This window comes from Gracilinanus agilis, chromosome 4 (assembly GCF_016433145.1).
Source record: "Gracilinanus agilis isolate LMUSP501 chromosome 4, AgileGrace, whole genome shotgun sequence".
In the NCBI taxonomy this organism is placed as follows: Eukaryota; Metazoa; Chordata; class Mammalia; order Didelphimorphia; family Didelphidae; genus Gracilinanus; species Gracilinanus agilis.
In genome coordinates, this window is record NC_058133.1 from 139493934 (window position 1) to 139511641 (window position 17708).

At 37.1% G+C, this 17708-nt stretch overlaps 1 protein-coding gene across 1 annotated transcript in view; it reads right to left on the minus strand.

The window, feature by feature from the left end:
- KIF26B (kinesin family member 26B) overlaps window positions 1-17708 on the minus strand; it is a 632023-nt gene that overhangs the window by 189609 nt on the left and 424706 nt on the right. The window contains exon 5 of the mRNA XM_044674977.1: window positions 12223-12406. Coding sequence (XP_044530912.1) covers window positions 12223-12406 — 184 coding nt within the window. The remainder of the gene's footprint in view (window positions 1-12222; window positions 12407-17708) is intronic.

Consider the following 17708-nt stretch of genomic DNA (forward strand, 5'->3'; position numbering starts at 1 on the left):
CATCTCTATGTTGATGACTCCCAAGTACACACACACACACACACACACACACACACACACACACACACACACACACACACACACACATCTCCAAATCAAGTCTGTCTCCTGAGCTCCAATCTTAAATCACCAACTTCCTAATAGATATTCTAAACTAGATGTCCTGGAGACAACCAAAATTCCACAAATCCAAAATAAATTATGATCTTTCTCCCAAAAATATCCCTTTTCAATATTTTCCTATGTCTATTGAGAGAACAATCATCTTTCTAGTTACCCAAGTATACAATTTTATGTCATCCTTGACCCTTTATTCTTCACTCACCCCATACATCCAACCAGTTGCCAATATTTGTTTTTTTGCCTCCACAACATCTCTCATATTTGTCTCCTTTTCTCTGTCCACACAGCCATCACCTTAGTTTAGACCAATATCTGACCAAAAATGACATTTACGAAAAACCTCCAAGGTAATCATACAGCCTCTGGACAAAGATTCTATATGAAGTGAAGGGAAACGTAATCTCTTCTGATCTAATTGCTTGGAATTTCTCCGTATAATTGATATGTCAAAAATATTTATAGTAATTCTTTTTCATGGTAGTCAGAACTTATAAACTAAGTGGGTATCCTCTGAGGATTGGCTAAATAAAATGGGATGGATCATTACTATGCCATAAAAAATAATGAAATGGACAATTTCACAGAAAACTGGGAAGACCATTATGAACTGATGCAAAGTAGAACCAGGACAATTTATACAATGAAAACAACTAGTATAATTAGTGTACAGTTTGTACAAGGATAACAACTTGAAAGCCTCCAGACTCTGATAATTGCAATGAGAAACAATGAGTCCAAAAGAATGAAGATGAAATTTGTCACTTGCATCCTGAGAGAGAGGGGAAAAATTTAGCTTGCAAGAATGTTCTCTTGGTCATGGCTAATGTGGGGATGTCTTTTACTAAACTATGCAGCAAATTTGACTCATTTTTCATGCTAGGGATTTTTTTTAGTTTGCTCAAATTGGAGTGTTGGGACAAGTAGAGAGTTTATCAAAAAAAAACTTTAAAAAATAATTTTTTTCTTAGATCAGCACTAAACCTAACTCTTTGGGTTCAAGCAAAATAAGAATAATCCTTCTAGTTGACAGATGTTTAAAGGTATAAGGATAAATTCTTGGGGAGCTCCATTGAAGTCCTCCCTCTAGTATGCCTTGACTCCATCATTGGTTATTCTCTTGGTCTTCTCATAAACAGAATCACACAGTTTTGGAATGGAAAGAAGCCCACAGCCCTGGCATGTACTAAGTGCTTAATAAGGGGTTGTTCAAACTGTACTCATAAAAAATCCCTACCATAATATCCCAGAAGACTATAAGTAAGAGAGAACCCATTTCTTCCATTTATGGCAGACCATAACATTTTTATGAGAACTAGTTTTGGGCAAATATTGTCTCTCATTAAGTCCAAATATGTAACTTCCATTTTCTTTCCAGAAGCTGTTTGGTAGAGTTGGAAGAATACTAGATTTGGAGTCAACAGATCTGGGTTTGAATCTGCCACCTAGGAACTGTTACACACATCACTTATCTCTGCAGGCTCCAGCTGCTGATCAGTAAAGTGAAAGGGTTGAATAAATAACCTTTAAGGTCCTTTCCAACTCTAAGCTGATAATCCTATGATGCCTAAAAGTCTGCTCTCTGAAAGGAGTTCAAATTCTTCTTTGGTACTACCAAAGTGAATAGTTATTTTTGGACAGCTACAGACATGTTGCCCCTCAGACTAAAGTGTCATTTATAATTGGTATGTTTAAGATCGTTTTAAACAGAAATGTCCAAGTATGAAATGGAGAGATCACCTCTTCAGAATAAGATAAAGACATCTTGGCAAGACAATGTAGAAATACTAACAGTCTCACCTCATGTTTTATCTCCACAATGGCTAGAGAACTGTGGCTTCTGAAGATATAATTCTTTACTGAATCCTAAGAAAAGTATCATAAAGATGTGAGGGTTTTCCTATATCATGGGATATTGAATCTGATGAGATACATTTGAGAGAGATTCAAAAATATTCTATGTGATGCAATTTATTCATTCAGAGGACAAGAACACCATTTCTGTCTCCTCTGTCTAAGATACAATGGGAAACTTTCTAATTACATTAGCAGCTTGGATCCACCATTTGCTTTAGAAAATTGCTATCAATCCAGTTTTAATGGGATAGTTTTATTGAGTCGTGACTCTCCTTCCCTTCAGCCATTAGTAAAAGAATGACATAGATAGATAAGATCCCTTAAATGCTAGTTGAAATTCACCTATTATTCCCATTCTCTCTTGATATTAGCAATCTTCTAAGCATTCTTAGACAAAAAGGATAAAAATAATTTATTGCAGCATTCTACTCATTTTTTCTGATCTTTGGTAGATTGAGAATGTGGCATTTATTAGAGAATGTATGCTCCATTTTTCACTTATATTCTCAGCCACTAATTTGGAACCCCAACTGAGTTTGTCATGGGTATTCCAAGGACCCCCAGGTTCATCTGTTAATCACACAAAAATTTCCTATCCTTTTAGAATGCTCATTTTTCTTCATTAACACCCTCCTTTACTTTATCTCCCATACACGTCCTTGCTATCTTCCTCTATTACTTTTTTTCATATTCAGAATCAATAGAATCGAGAGACTAAAGATACTAAAATATTGGGAACTACTGATTTAAAATCTTCTGGAAATTTTTATCTGTACTATAAAGGGTTTAAAACATTTATGACCTTCACCCTAATGACTGGTACTAACCCATTACTCTTAAATTCTTTGGGCCTTAGTTCTCTCATCTATAAAATGAAGAAGTGGGGAGGTGGGTCATAGTCAGTCAATAAGTAGTTATTAAATGTTTACTACGTGCAAAAATTGCTTCTACCATCAAGGAATTGGTAGCCTAAAAATGAAGATAACATAAAAATTACCATATATATATATATATATATATCAGGTAGGTGCTACACTACCTAATATACACTACTATATACACTGAACTAGAGAAGTGACCATGTTAGTGGAGCAAAGACATACATGAGGATGCAATGAATGGAGAAAAAAAGATTTGACAACAAACTGGATTTGGAGATGATCAAGAGTGAGGAGTAGAAGATGACAACAAAGTTTTGAGCCCGAGTGGTGGCCTTGACAGTAAAAGGGAATTTCAAAGTCAACAGGAGAATCTGGAGGGAAAGATGATGAGTTCTGTTTGAGGTATGTTGACTATGAGATGTCTAGGAGACAACTAGTTCAAGATGTCCAAATGGTAGTTGGTCATTTGTGACTATGAGCATAGGAGAAAGGCTAGAGCTGGAATTATAGCTATAATAATAATAATAAACCATTTATATAGTTCTTACTATGTGCCAGGTACTGTGCTAAGCACTTTACAATTTGCAGTTTATGACAATTATTTTTTTACATTTATCATCTCATTTTAATGAGATTGCTATCATAATTTTCATTATTATCTGTTACTATTATTATGTCATCAAATCCTCACAACAACCCTGCACATGATCTGCACAGAGATGATAATTCAAGTATTGAGAATGAATGAAATGATGGAATGGAATAGTACAAGAGGGAGAAGAGAAGTGGGTGCAGAAGACAGGCTTGGTTAGTAGGGATGGCATGGATGGAGAACCAGGAATGGAGACTGAGAAGGAGCACCACACAATTACAAGATCTCTGAGAGAGCATTATCAGATACCCCAGAGAAGAGAGAATACCCAGGAGGAGAGGGGGATAAATAACATCAAATGATGTAGGGGTCAAGAAGGATTGAGTTTGCAAAAAGATTATCTGATTTAGTAATTGATTAATTATTGGTGATTCTGGAAAGGGCAGTTTCATTTGAATGATAACATGAGAAGTCAGATCCTAGAGGGTTTAGAAGAAAGGAAGAGGAAAGGAAGTAAAGGCAACCATCATAGACAGATTTTTTTCTGGACTTTATATTTAGTATGAAGGAGAGGAAAGTTCAAAGATAACACAGTTATAGGGGATGATAGTGATCAAGTGAGGGTTTTTAAGAATGGGGGAAACATAGGCAACAGGAGAAGAGCCAGTAGACAGAATGAAGACATCAAAGAGAAAGGAAGTGGGAAGAATCCTGGGGGAAATATGCTAGAAAATTAGATGAGATCAAAGATGCATGAGGGGGCAGCTAGGTGTCATGGTGGATAGATAGCCAGGCCTGGAGGTGGAAGATCCTAGGTTCAAATATGACTTCAGACCCTTCCTACCTGTATGAGTCTGGGAAAGTCACTCTACCTGGACCTGACCTCTCTTCTGCCTTATTCTAAGATAGAAGGTAAGAGTTTGTTTTTTTTAAAAGGATTCATGCAGAGGGGTTGGCATTGGAAAAGAAAGGGGTTATTCTTCATTGAAGCCTATATTTAAGGAATGGATAGTGTAGAAAGATTTCTGAATTAGATGAAGCACTTGTGCTTATGATGTGCTATGTAATTAGAATTTTGAACCCCAGGTCTACATTTCCCAGCATCCCACTTTTGTCCTTACATTTCATCCTTACATTTTTTGGAGATAAGTATTCTGGAACTCCCCATCCCCCCTTCGGCTCTCTTCTCTCCCCAGATAAGTGTCAGGATAAACTTTTCTTTACTCATAGTTTTTACTTTCCTCTACTTCAAGTGATTATTAATAAATCTTATAAAATATAATACTTGGAGTTACTGGATATTAATTTTAATCTTACAGTGCCAAGCACTGAATGATATAATATGAGGAAAATGGGAGAAGGGTGAACTCTCATCTAATGGCTTCCATTTATTGCATGATTTTCTCCAGCTCCATTCAGCAGCTAAAGAATAAAATCAAAGGAGGTGGAGGGTGGGAGTAAACCAGTCTTGAACTTTGACCAGGTATGACTGGTGATAGGACAAAGGGGCAAGGTAATTGAGGAGAAGAGAGTAAAAAGTTGAATTAGTTCACCAAGGGGACAAAATAGAAAAGAGAAGAAAGTGTAGTCAGTGCATGGGGTAATGCTTTTCTTTCTATGAAGTTGACAAGACAAAAAGTCTTGCCATTGGACTTCAATGATGCTGGAAGAGAGAGTGAAACTGAAGACTTTATCCAACTCTGCCTCACTTAAATCCTATTTATGTTCAAGTCAAAAGACATCACTTGATGTCACTTTGATCCTCCTCAAGAACGAAGGGCAACCACCAATACCAAGCTGAAATCAGACTAGACCCTCTCAGCTCCAGATCAACAATCCTATGGTGTTTATGATCTTATGGTTTGCCTCACAGAATTCTGCTAGATTGGTCCTCAAATAGCAAGCCTCTCTAGACAAATATTCCAATCCTCTCCAACTTGGTAGAACACATCAGAACTTACAGCCTGTAAGCAAAAAACTTTTGAGAACCAAGTGATGCCGCCACATCAGGCTGAGCTATCAAGTTCAGGCTATGAACAGAGAACCTTAATGAGAAATAAAATAACCCTATGAAAAAAGAATAGTGATATCATAGGATTTTAAATTGTGGAATCCTCAGGGAAATTAATGAGAAATTTTCTTTGTGCTGCTTTAGGAGTCAGATATTACCAGTAATGGTTTTCAACAGAAGATGCAAGTTTATGCCACTGGATTCTGAGCCTTTGTTCATCCCCACATCCAGTCAGCTGCTAGTAAATATTTGTGGCAAAGAAAAGTCAGGAAACAGAGGATCTTAAATGTAGTAATAAGTGTCACTATCAGAAGTCTGATCAAATTAAGGTGGAATTCGCTGCTTAACCTTCCTGTTCCTCATCCAATAATGAAGACAGAGAGGAAAAAAAGGATCTCATTGGAATTTGATCAGCAGAAATAAAAGTAATCAAACTCAGTTAAATGAACCAGGACTTTAGCCCATTTCCTATGTTCTCTTAACCACTGAAGCCTCTGCCTCCTGGTCTTGGTTTTTAAAGGTTTTGTGCATATATTTAGTTCTAGATCATAATCATTTCCCCATAGAGCCCCATCCCTACCAAGGAGCCCTATCCCCACCTTGTCTGCAAAGAAAAACAATAGTTATTTTTTAAGCATATGCCATAATAAGCATGTGCCAACATAGGTAATAATGTCCTTCACACAATGCGAGTCTGTCCCTTCCTTTTTATTGCAAGGAGAGGAATGTGTTTCATTATCTGCTTTCTGAGAGAAAGTTTGATCTACAATAAATCTGACTTTGACTGACTTTCAGTATTGTTTTGATTTACATTATTATAATCTCTGTGTCTGCCCAGACCTGGTCCTGCTTTCTTCACTCTGTATCAATTCAGGAAAGTATTCTTGTACTTCTCTTAGGTAGGCAGATGATGCCATGTAATAAAGGTCTAGCCCTGAAAGACCTAAGTTCAAATCCAACCAGAGACACTTCCTGGCTGTGTAACCTTGGGCAAATCAATTAACCCCAGTTGCCTAGCCATAACCATTCTTCTGCTTTGGGACCAATATTTAGTATCAATTCTAAGACAGAAGATAAGGGTTTAAAAAAGGGGGGAATGTGCTTAGTACATAGTAGGCACTATATAATTATTTCTGTCCCTCCCCCTTCTCTTTCTTCCTTCTCTGAAGACTTCATACCTGTCATTGCTTAGAGCACAACAGTGTTCCACCACATTTATAAAGTACATTTTGGTTAGCCCCCACCAATCAATGTACATTCATTTTTTTAAAAAATCCAGTTTTATATCACAAAAGGTCCTGGTAGGGTTATTTTGATATATATGAGAACTTTCCCTCTGTTTTTGATTTCTTTGATTTCTATGCCCAATAGTGGAACAATTGGGTTTGAACAATATAGTGACTTCTAAAATAATTCCAAATAGTTTCCCAGAATGGTTAGCCCAATGCATAACTCTACCAGAAGAATAGTGATGTTACATACAATGTCAGATAGGATTACTGTATTCCCACAAACCATTCAATATGGCTTCCATCTTTGTCAGATTGATGGATGTGAGTTAAAATCTCAGGACTGTTTTGAGTTATCCAAGCAATTTGAGGCATTCTTTCATATAGACACTAATTTTTTTAAACCCATGCCTTTTGTTTTAGAAGAGCAGCAAGGGTTAGGCTGTTGGATTTAAGTGACTTGCCCAGGGTCACACAGCTAGGAAGGGCTGAGGCCAGATTTGAACCCCAGTTCCCCCAACCCCAAGCCTGGTATTCTATCACTGTGTCACCTAAGTTGCCCCCTCACTCACTGTTTATCGCCTATCTCATGGTGTTATTGTGAGGATCAAATTGAGTAATATATGTAAAGTGCTTGGCACAGTGCTAGCACACAGTAGGCACTACATAAATATTTATTCCCTTTCCTTCCCTTCCTCCTTCCCATTCTTTTGCAAACTATATTTCATGTTATCTCTTTGGAACTCGTCTCCCTTGTATTACCTCCCCATAAGAAATAGTCTCACAATTTTCTTCACTATGTAAGACTATATATTATTTCTCTTTGTAGGTTCCTCCTATTACAGGGCTTTCTTTGGGTCCAGCAGTCATCCAATAAATGTTTGCTGAATAGATGAACCCTGACAATTTTTAAGTCCTGAGACAAGGTGACTTTTTTCCCAGTATACAATGCAAGTGAGGCCACTTCCTGCATTAGTGCCATTTCCCCCCCATCTTGTGGTTTCTCGCATCTCCTATTAGAGTGTGTCAATTTTGTCCTCTTTCTCCAAACCAAAGTTACTAAGATTTATTCTTATCCAGGTTATGTATTCTAACAACACTAATAATATTGTGAAAAAGAGGACGAACTTGCTCAGAGGAATGCTGGTTCCTTTTCTGCATCCCAATCCTTTCATTTTAACCAGGTGAGTCTCAACCAAGGCAAATTTAGTTAAAGTTAAATTCAGCCTGAGCAACAGCAGAGCTGTTGGTCTTAGATGAGCCAAGCAATCAGTGTGAGATTATCTGTACTATTTTTTAAAATCGTTTTAACCACAGGAAAAAAAAATAACCCTTAGCTCAGAGAATAGGGCTGAATAGGAGACAGACTAAAAATTAAGGATTTGTTGGGAGAACCAGGATGGCTCCAGCTGCTGCACATTATGGAGAAAGATTAATCGTCTGGCCAGACAAATCAGTCTATTTCTGTGAAGCCAATAGTGAGCATCCATGAAGAGATCCATCTGGAGTCGCATTGCCAAGAGTGGAAGACTCATTTCCCCTTGGAAATGAATGGCTGGGCAGGCATGGGTGGCCTTGTCTACTCAGGGGTAGGGAAGTACTTGTAATTCTTGTTCTACTCTGAGCAAACTAAGTGAGGATTCTGCAGAGAAAAAACATGGAATCCTTTATAGTAAAGGGTCTTCGAGATTCCTAATGAGATCAGACTAAAGCTAAACACCGGTCAAGGGGTCTTCACAGGCATTGTCTTAGAAGAAAAGTGCATAGAGAGCATCCTAGATATCCTCACAATGGAGTTATGCATTGTATATGGGTGTATACGTGTCACACATGCATGCATACATTGATGGTTCTATGGATGTTTTGTATACATATAGCAGGGGCAGCAGATAGAATATGTACTTGTTTTAGGGGGGTTTTATTTGGTTTTCCCCATAGAATGTATACTTTTGAGAAATGCTCCACCTCTAGAAATCCCTAACTCCCCCTAAGAATCAGCTCAAGGGCCACCCCCTGCTCATGGCCCTCCCTCTGCCCCACTTACGTGCTATTAATTTTTACCTAAAAGGAAGAAGGTCTCAGGGAGCTTCATCATGGTACAGGACGGTCCCAGGGAGTTACTGTTATCAAGGGTGTCATTCTCCTGGTTGACTCATAGGTCCCACTCCTAGGCCCTAGAGGTAGGCCCACCCTTGCTCTAAATAATTAAAGCCAGTTCCACTCATTTCAATAAAGGGCCCATTTTATAGCTCCAATTATACATTTTCATATTGTGCTCCATTCGTGCCTCTTGGAGATATTAAAATGTAAATTATGCAACAGTGGTTAATTGATGAGAATTCCTCAATAAGGGTAAAAGAGTGTCAAGTCCTAATTACAACACACCATCAGGAATGACCAAAGTTATAATATTAAGTTGCAACTGAGGTGTAGTATAATATGTCAGAAAAAAGTTTTTCCCCACATTATGTGAAACAGAATCTCTGTGTACAAAAAGGAAATGCAGCATTATGTCACTCCCTATAACCCTGTTACTATTCAGTCCTAGTATACATCTGTATCTATATAGCTGGGTGAATCTATCCATATCTATATATGTACCTGTATATATTTTATCACCATGTATGTTATATTGATGGATATATGTATATTTTATTTATATATAGGTATATATAGGTATATATATGTATGTGAATTGACTATATAGCTGGGTAGATACAGATATATTTATATCTGTGGATATATATATATACCTTTACCACCATGTATGTTATATTGATGGATATACATATATTTTACATATATATGAACTGACTATATAGCTGGGTAGATACAGATATATCTATATCTATGGATATATATATACATATACCTTTACCACCATATATAATATAAATATATATTAGAACTGATTATATATACACAGATATAAAAATATATATCATATACATATATTTTAAAGAAACAAGTTTCATTTTAAATGACTTATACTCTATAAGTAACACTGCCTTTGACTGCCACTACCTTTCTACCTTTGGATTTCTATGATGTTCCTTCACTCAACTTACTCCATGTTATGTCTATAACATCTGGCAACTCTAGATTGACCCAAGTGAGCTGGAAAAGACAGACAGACAATAAGTGGCTCTGGCTAGAAGTGAGAAAATGCTCCTTCTTGATTATTGACATCCCTTCTTTTTTTATATCTCGAAGGTCAAGCAAGCACCTTGGCTCCTTTAAATTCCCCTCTTTAAACTTCAGGAGAGGGTATAGGTCAGAATATATAGTAATATTATATATAACATATACACCTATTATTTAGAATATAGTAAGGGCAAAAGCCTCTTAGACGCTAGGAATTACAGTCAGACTATCTAATGGTGGAATCTACCAAAGGACCATTGATCTTGAGTTGGGGCTTCAGAGTTTATCTTTTTCAACCTCTTCATTTTACAGATGAGCATGCTAAGATGGCTTTTGGAAGTATATGTCTGCTGAAAGCATGGAATTGTGGTGCTAACTGTGCCCACAATTGCACATCAATTCAAACAGAGAATATCCTGAGGAGATACACATACACACATGGCGCAGATGCCTTCTACAGAAATCAGGATATCAGTAAAGAACCTACACAGAGAAGGACAAATACTCCAGGTCTTATGACCACCACCAGAAGTTGATGCCCGCCTCCTCCCTCTTTCCTCTCACTAGAGTCCATCATTAGAATTATAAAGATCTGGATTCTGATATATTGATGGTTACTGCATTGCCTAACCCATTTAAATACATTGATTTCACACAGCTTATGACATGTGGGGAAAAAAAACCAGTGGGATTTCCTGCTGTAACAATCATGCCTGTTGATTCCATGCACTCAGCTGTGTTGCCTCCTTTGCGGTGCTAACATATAGGTGCCATTGAAGTTATCTACATTACTCCTTTTGGAACCATTCCAGAATATGGCGTAAAAAGGGTGCACCTTCTATAAAATGGAATGACCTAAGTTATCTATGTTAATACTTTTCCTGAAAAAATGCCTTCTGCATTAAGAACCCCAGTGAATTTCACCATTGGCATTTGATCCTTTAGGTCAAGTATTAATTCTCCCCAGGAAGTCTCTTTTAAAATGCAAATATTCTTGCAAGGGCTAATAATATTCTTCAGTACCCCAGTCTCTGTGATCTCGTGGAGTATTAGGATAATGGCGTTATGGTGCCCTTTCCAGGATTAAGACTTCAACAATTTGGTTTATTAGGGAGAATTGATTTGTCAGCACACTAGTGGAATATAAAAGCATAGGAAGTGGTGAGGGGGCAGAGAAGAGAGGAAAACTGGCTGCTGGAAAGAAAAAAAATGAATGGATGAAGGAGAGCAATAGAGACAGACTATGACTCCTTCACAATTTGGCCTAGCACTGGCTATGACTTCAGGATTAAATTCAGATCTATTGAAGACCAAAGTTCCCAGTTTTGATACAAAAACTTAATGTTTCCTTCCCTCTGTACCCCCAATCTTCTTAATTTTATGTGGGTGCCAGGGACAAGGTAGTGGATGGCCACATTAAAATGCCCCTCCAGGCACATTGTTAAACCACTATCCTCTTTAGAGTGAGTAGCCATGTCTCATAGAAAAACCAGGACCTGGAATAAGAGAAGCCTTCAGGTCAAGGTCAATGGGAATTGGCAGAGAGGAGGGCATCTTCCTGCTTCTGCCCATGTTCTCCCCTGCCAAAACCTGAAAAAAATCCACCTCTCCCTTTATCTGGATACTTGTATAGCTCCTAACTCATTCACTAATCAAAGAAAATAAATCCTTTCCCAAAGTGGTTCCACCCTGATATTCATCCCAGAAGAGAGAGCAACTTTAGAGAAGTCATTTAAAGGTTCAGTTACTCTCAACATAGTTGGCCAAACCATTCTGATTTTGAGATAGTTTTTCTAAATTTCTTTGTAAGTGCTTGGGGACAATTCAAAGTTGCATTGAATCTCAGGTATAAAGACAAGGCTAAAAATATCCCCCTAAAAATCCCACCAGTTTCAGGATAAGAGCAGATGGAGAGATTTTTTTTTAAAGTGGAACAGAGGGGGGAAAAAATCATTAACTGTCACAGATAAAATTATTAAGTGCATTCTATGTCTTGTTCCTGTATCCTCCCTGGAACTCCTGCCTCTGCAGTCTGCCTTTTGTCTCTGGCTCTAGGTCCTGTCTTTATCAGTAAGCAGTCCTCTAAAACAATACAGACTCGTTTCTCCACCAAAAACAAACCAGATATCAACAAATTCAATGTCTCAATTTACCGTTAACTCAATGTAATCAAAGAAAAAACTGGAATTGTCCCTAACCTATTAGATTTCTTTCATTCTCTCCTCACCTCCTTCTCTCTATCTTCTTTTCTGCTTTCTAAATCAATCAAAAAAAGTACCCCAAAGATCTCAATTGTCCTTAATGCCAAGTCCCTTTTGATTCCTTTTCTTCCTCTTCCTAGACCTCATTCCTTCATGCAAATAGTGGTAGCCAGGTGGGAGAACCTACCTTGCCCAGGCCTGGAGTGTCTTTTACTTTGTTGACTGCCCTTAACAAACAAGGTGGTGCTGGAGGAGGGGATGCCTGAAGGATCCCGCTGAAGCTTGTGGAGAAGAGAGGTGATTCAGAAGCTGACGAAGTTGAAGGTCGGTTCTTCTTCTTTTTGGAAGATAGATTTAACTTCTGAGCAGCTCTGAAGGAAGGAAAACGAAGAGATAGAGAATAAAAAGGAAATTAGTGGGAAACCATTAACTACTCTCATTCCCCCTAGTTTTCTCTCTTCAAGGCCTCCCTAGTCCTGATACAAAAGTTTTAATATTTCTTTCCCCTACACACACACCCCTAGTCTTCTCTGTAGGAGGCATCCCTTATATGGCACAGCTCCCTTAATGAGTTATAACATTGCTTTTGCAATAAAAAAAAATAAAGAAATACACAAATAATGCCATAAAAAATGGACCAGCCTGTAGCTGCCACTCACAAAGAATTGTTTGTTATCCATAAGGAATGAAGGAAGCTGGCCATTTTGGGGGTTGAAACAGCCCCCTATTATGTTAACCATTCAATAAATTCTCTGGTGAATAAACTGAAGGTGTGAGCAGCTATTTTTAAGTCCTAACACCTTGTAAAACACAAACCGGGTTCGAAGAAGGGCCCATGGAGGGACCAATCAAGGTTATGGCGTGTGTGAGATTATGGAGGAGAAAACATAAACCCTGGTTCAAAAGATGGCGATTTAGAAACAAAACATTTTTTAAGGAATATCGCTCCCCATGACCACCACCCTCCCTCTTGCCAAATAGGATACGAATGGTCCACGACCTCCTTTCAGGAACAGGGAGCCAATAATACCACATGCTGTACACAGAGAAAATAGTCCCTTTGTGCAACAAGTTAAGTAAACCTTCCCCCACCCTGCAATCATACTCAAATGGAAGCAGCAGAGATTGGAGCTAGTAAACATGGAAAGCAGGATAGGTAAACAGAAAGGACCATTGGAAGGGAGGCCTTTAGCAACAACAATAATATTTGGTATTCGTTATCACAGCTCCCCTACAAATGCCTCTAAGAGCTACTCGACATTTATAAAAACTCTGTAATTTTGCTGCCATGCCCTTGAAGGTAGAGAAAATATGAAGCGCATGGAAGTGTGAAATCAAGTGGTTTTAAAAAAAATTTTATAAGAATACACAAGCCCTACATGGGTGGTCTCTTTCATTAGGAGGTATTTCAGCAAAAGAACTTTTTCAATAAGGAAAGAAAAAAACAAGGGTAGTTTCACAGGCAATAGACAGAAATGACATTTCACAACTCAGATTCTGCAATCTTTTAATTCGTTCTTGTGGACAGAATTCATTTTTATTGAGGTTTGCATGTACAACTTTTGTCCAATGAATATCAATATAGTATTCTCAAACCTCATTAAATGGACTATTTATTAAAATTGGGCAATAATCCCCAGAATAGTTAGCATTTATAAAATGCTCTAAAGTTTGCCAAAAACATATGCTCTATTGCTTGTTTATTTGGGTATATGACTTGGGGTTTTGATTTTAAAAGATTATTACAAAAATGAATAATATGGAAATAGGTTTTGAATGATAATACATGTATAACCCAGTGGAATTGCTTGACAACTCCAGGAGTGGGGAGGGAAGAGGGAAGGGAAACAAAAAATAAATAAAGTTTGCCAAAGAACTTTACAAATATGATCCCATTTGATCACCACAACAACCCTGAAAGGCAGGTGCTATTATTATCCCCATTTTACAAATAAGAAAATTGAGGCACAGAGGGGTTAAGTAATTTGTCCAGGATCACACAGAGCTAGCAAGTGTTTGAGGCAAGATTTAAACTCAGTTCTTCCTTATATCAAGTCTAGCACTCTCTCCACTGGGCTACTTAGGTACCACATAGATCACCACTGACTTTGCTGTCAAGATCAAATCCTCTGTCTCTAACCCACTGTTCATCATAAATTTAATGGCAGGACAAAAGCCAGGGAATACTTCCTGTTGGAAAAAGAGTTGGACATAAGAACCCAGTATTATTCGTAGTTTAGCTGCTGGCTTGTTTGTTGACCCAACATTAGTCATTCATTTCCTCTCTAATTTTTCTCAGATGGAAAACTGGGAGCCTGTTTCAAGGGAAAAGCATTGGCATACACTATAAATGCTTCTGAATGAAAGCCATCCTTAAAGGATCGTCAATTCTAGAATAAGAGCTGGAAGGGATCTCAGAGACCATTTGGTCCAATCCCTTCTTTTTATAGATGAAGAAACTAGGATTCAAAGGAGTTAGGCCATCTGTCCAAAGCCATACAGGTAGTAAGCATCTTAGAATCATAACTCCAGAGGCGGAAAGGGCCTCAGAGGTCATCTAATCCAACCCCTTCATTTTACAGATTAGTAAACTGAGGCCCAGGGAAGTTCAGTAACTCATCCAAAGTCACAGGGATGATTAACATCAAAGGTAGGGAGGAGATGAACACAGGTCCTTAGGTGGGAAAGTCAATGCCCTTTCCATCGTATCATGTAGTCTTAATACCATGTGTAAATGGACTAAATATAGAGAGATATAGATATATGGGTGATATATATGTATGTGTATAAACATATTTAACAATAAATATATAATATATGTGCATATATGTATATTGCTATATTTTATAGGAATTTAATTAAAATGCATTATAACAGCATCACATAACATAATTATGCATTTGTTGTATTATGAATATATAATTACTTGTTTTCTTATAAGTTGTATGATACATATGTGTTATGTGTTGCATGTATTATATAATATATTCTGTAAAAATACAAGTTATATATATCATATCATATAGTGTATAGTATTATATATTGTTATTAAATAGTATTATATATTTTATATCTTATATATTTGTTACCTTAAAAATGAAAACCCTGCATCAGTTCTTCTGTATGACAGAAGCTCTGAAATAAAATGGAAATAATTTTCTAAATTGTATCTTTCTAGCAGGTAGGAAAAGGAAATCTACTGTCATTTGTGTAATTTCTTCCTACATTTCCTGATATTTTCAATCTAAAAGAATGGAGATAGGAAAGGAGGTGGAGGGAAATTAGTGTCTGTATTACCCAATTCTTGGTTTATAGGTACTCTCAGTAACCTCCATTAGTCTCTGAGATTCTCGCTGCTCTTGCAGAGTGAGTCACATTTCTTTCCTCTTTTTCAGCAGTTCCTTGCTCCTTATACCTGGAAGCTCTTTTAAGTGAGTCCATTTATGTTGTTAAGACTCAGTGAGGAAGGGGAAAGGTGACAACCTGCAAGTATTCCTTTCTTTTTCCATTTTCTTTGCTTGTTTCAAGTTTGGAATTTTAATACTTTTGTTCTAGGAGGAGAAAGAGCAAGTGGTTATTGAAGATTCAGTTCTCAGCCTTGCTCTCCTAACTTAAACTGGAAAGGGAGATAAAGAAAAGAGCAGGGTTAAGGGATGATAGGCAGAGAAGCAGTTAGAAGCATGAGCTTTCACTAATTTTCCTCTTCTTGCTAGTGGCAAACAAGTACCATAATATTAAAGGAAGAATTAAATTTCCTTTTCATTACTAAAAGAGAGCAGAGGTAGGAACAGGGGATGAAAATCACAGGGTAGCAGATTTGGGCTCAATATAAGACTTCTCTAACAATTAGAATTATCTGAAAATAGAGTGGGCTTTCTCATAAGGCAGTAAGTTTCTCCATTACTGGAGGTATCTAAGTAGAGGTTGGATAAGCACTTGTCAAGGATGCTATAGAAGGAATCCATGTAGCAGATAATGGGTTGGATTAGCTGACCTTTAAGGTCCCCTCCAATTCTAAGATATTATGATTATATTCAATTGTATAATTACAACTTCAGCTTAATCCTTTGTCCCTGCAAAAATGAAGTGTGCTTCACATAGAGAAATTGAGTAGTTTCTATTTCAAAGCAGTGGGGGGGGGGGGGTGAAAGATAGGAGGAAGGGAAATTTTTTTTAGGGAAAATATTTTTTTATCATTTTTTTCATCAAAGTGTACGAATATGAAAAAAGCAAAGAAATATATATATAAATACTTAATCCATTAAGAAAGTTCAAGTTGACATCTGACTGTAATTTTGATTTCAGTATAATCACTTTCCTAATCACTATTAAACATCAAGCAAATAGAATAGCAAGGCACCTCAAAGTACAGAAATCAGTTATGGCAAGAATTGTTTGATTTAATAACATAAAAGAGCCCCAGTCACAAAGAGATCCTCAAAAGTTGGAATTTGGGGGTGGAAAAACCTTAAGGTAATCAGTGTTGTAGGAATTATTTCAAAATAAACTGTCAATATAAACAACAAATGAATAAAACAGCCTTCTTTTTATTTAAGAATCCTTTAATTAGTAAAACCTAAAGGGTGAGAAAAAATTAACATAAAACCTTCTTAACCCAGGTATTAGTGAATAGTTCTATTCATCCTGGGCTACATCTTTAAATAGGCTTTAGCCTTATTCAATACTCTGTCATTTATTTCTAGAAAAATAGTCTCTCTCACAATATGGAATGAATATTTACTCAATATTATACATTTATGAAGTGGATACTACAAGGTTTTGTCAGACAAGGGAGCACAGAATAGGGAAAGAAAGAGTCTTTACTCTTCAGGGATCCATAGTGTAATGAATTTGTTTCTTTTTGGATTCATAAGAGCACTTGTATGTTCTTTTCTCCTTATCCTCTACTTTCTCCTTATGAGCTCTTTCTATATTGTTTCTTCAAGCTCCATCTTCCCATTAATCAGTTTAGGAGAGACAAGGACTGGAGATATAAAATGAGGGGATCACCAACCTAGGGATGATCGGGGGCCTTATAGTAATTTGATAGATTACCAAGAAAGAGACAAATGTGCTATAGTAGAATCCAAATATGCTCAGAAAGGAGACTGAAATAGATGGGTTAGACAAGTCAGTCAGTCAACCAATTGTTATTGGGTGCCTACTATGTGCTAGACACTGTATTAAGCACCAAGGATACAAAGATACAAAGATACATACTAAGAGACACTCAAGGAACTCAGAGGCTAATGGGGGAAGTCTGTCTAGGAAGTGGCAGGTAGCAGAACCAGGAGAGAGGGCTATCATTGAAACCCAGAGAGGAGAGAGCTTCTAGGAGGACAGAATAATCCAGGGTCAAAAGCTTTAGATTTAAACCAATATGGGAGAGATTAGGTCTAGATCAACATCTCACACCCTACACCAAGATAAATTCAGAATGGGTGAACGACTTGAATATAAAGAGGGAAACTATAAACATGTTAAGTGAACACAGAATAGTATACTTGTCAGATCTCTGGGAAAGGAAAGACTTTAAAACCAAGCAAGAGTTAGAGAAAATCACAAAATGTAAATTAAATGGTTTTGATTATATTAAACTAAAAAGTTTTTGTACAAACAAAAACAATGTAGTCAAAATCAGAAGGGAAACAACAAATTGGGAAAAAATCTTTA